The 2,359-nt window shown below is 56.7% G+C and overlaps 1 protein-coding gene across 1 annotated transcript; it reads left to right on the top strand.

The window, feature by feature from the left end:
• Window positions 1-872: 872 nt before the first annotated feature.
• Window positions 873-1,931, top strand: LOC119321474 (BTB/POZ and MATH domain-containing protein 1-like). Its single transcript, XM_037595139.1, has one exon. The coding sequence runs from the start codon at window positions 873-875 to the stop codon at window positions 1,929-1,931; it is 1,059 nt and encodes a 352-aa protein (XP_037451036.1).
• The last annotated feature ends 428 nt before the right edge of the window (window positions 1,932-2,359 follow it).

The raw sequence follows: 2,359 nt of genomic DNA, 5'->3' as shown, positions 1-2,359 counted from the left end.
CACACGGACTATCCGCAGTAGAACATGGTGCAGAATGCTTGCTGCCATGCGGACCCGTCCTCACTTGTCATTTGCACTACAGTAGGGTGTAGTACTGTAAAGGATCTTTTTTTTGAATTGTTTGAATTGCTTATCACATGTGTCACGTGGTTACTGCAAAGGATCTCAACCCGTCTACTGGCACCTCACGCGAGGAGAGCCTTGCCCAAGTCCGTCAATCCCAGGTGGCGACCGCCGGATCTGGAACACGAATGACAGATCCCGCGACCCGCACGCCATGGATCCGCCCAAGGCATCCGCAGCTCCAGCCAGGCTCCAGGAAGCCAGCCGACAGGGACGAGCACCCCGGTATTAGCCCGGAGCCTCATCTACCTGCGCGCATGGATCTGACCAAGACGACGCAAATCCGGCCGTGCAACGCCTGCCCATCCAGCTGCACTGGCACACCATCCAGTTGACGCCAAGCCAATCGGTCAATCGCCAGAGGACACAAGGACCAGCGCGCGCCGGCGTCCACTCGAGAACCGGCGCCCAACGGACCGTTGGCCGCCGCGAGAGGAAGCCTCGCCGCCACCGTCGGCTGCGCCAGCCTTTGCCTGGCGGCGTTGTCCAGAGGTAGTGCAGCGGGAGGAAGTACGAGGAGACGGCGGCGGTTAGGATCCGAGCCGCCCAGGGAGAGGCGAGTTTTTCGGATCCATAGACCTAAACCGACCATGACTCGTGGGGCTTTGGGCGACTTCCATAAGCTTCGTCCCCTTCCACCGCCTACCCTGCGCAAACCCGTCGCGAAAACCAGGGGCAAACAACGCCCCCATCTCATCATCTACTACAAGAGTTGCGAGCTCCCAATTCCGCGGAGCAATAAGTCGGCCATGTCGTCCGCCAGCGCCGGCGGCAAGCGTTCGAGGTCCTACATCGTGGCCGGCGAGGCCAGGGGGCACCACCTTCTCACGATCCACGGCTACTTGCGCACCAAGTTCACCCCCACGGGTGAGTGCATCATGTCCCGCCCTTTCATCATCGACGGCCATCGCTGGTGCATCGAGTACTACCCCAACGGCGTGTGCCGCGAGGTCGCTGATTGCGTGTCCCTCTCCCTGGTGCTCGACGAAGACGTCGCGGCGGCGGTGAAGGTCCAGCACGGCATGCGCCTCGTCGGCGAGGCGGACGAGGACCGACCGGCGTTACTAACTTCGGAGGACAGATTCCCTTCCCGGGGCGTCTCTTCGCACACGAGGTTCATCAGAAGGGTCGACCTGGAGAGGTCCAAGTATCTCAGGAACGATTCCTTCACAATCCGGTGTGATATCGTCCTCGAACACGACATCCGCGCGGAGGACCACACAGCGGCCTTTGTCTTCACGCCCCCATGCGACCTGCGCCAGGACCTTGGCGGGCTCCTCGATTCCGAGAAGGGCGCCGACGTGGTGTTCGAGGTCGGAGGGGAGACAGTCGCCGCTCACCGGTGCATACTCGCGGCCCGCTCGCCCGTCTTTGCGGCCGAGCTCTTTGGCCCAATGAAGGAGGGCAACGCTGCAACCGCCGGCGTGGTCGTGCACGTGGAGGACATGGAGGCGGAGGTGTTCAAGGCACTGCTCCGTTTCGCATACACCGGCTTGTTGCCGGACACACGCAAGGAAGACCTAGATGTCACCTGCCAACATCTATTAGTCGCGGCAGACAGGTATGACATGAAGCGGCTCAAGTTGATCTGCGAGGAGAATCTGTGTGAGTACATAAATGTGAACTCGGCGGCGATCATCTTGGCGCTAGCCGAACAACACCATTGTGTGAGGTTGAAGAGGGCCTGCTTCCGTTTTCTCGCCGATCCACGGAATCTGAGGGCGGTCGTGGCCACCGACGGCTTCCAGCATCTGAGTAGGAGCTGTCCTTCCCTTATGGTCGAGCTCATTGCCACCTTAGCTATGTGACGAGTGCCCAATGTTATAGATACAGAAGTATAACAATCAGTACCCATACCATTGAGGATGTGGTGATATGGAACAGGGGCATCTTGAAAAATCAGTTTCTAGTGATGTCGTCGTCAATAATATGTGTGAACTACTACCTGTTAAGTACAACATTTTGCTTCTGTTTACCAGTAGAGGTTCAACCGCAGTGCAAAGAATTTGCATGGACATCATGGGATGCTATCTCAGTTTAGAAAATTAAAACATCCAACGTTTTCTTTCATGACCTGCATGTGTGGAAGCGTAAGCTAATCTTCAGTAGCTAGCAGTAAGCCAGTTAGTTTTTGTCAATAGCTCTGGATCGGCCTGATTTGCTCTCTGTTCATATGACAAAAAGATGCATGAGAGATTCAGGCTACTGTTGTACAATTTTATTCTTTCTTTTCTTA

The sequence above is a fragment of the Triticum dicoccoides genome, chromosome 6B (genome assembly GCF_002162155.2).
Source record: "Triticum dicoccoides isolate Atlit2015 ecotype Zavitan chromosome 6B, WEW_v2.0, whole genome shotgun sequence".
Classification (NCBI taxonomy): domain Eukaryota; kingdom Viridiplantae; phylum Streptophyta; class Magnoliopsida; order Poales; family Poaceae; genus Triticum; species Triticum dicoccoides.
This window is presented reverse-complemented; position numbering and strand designations above follow the sequence as displayed.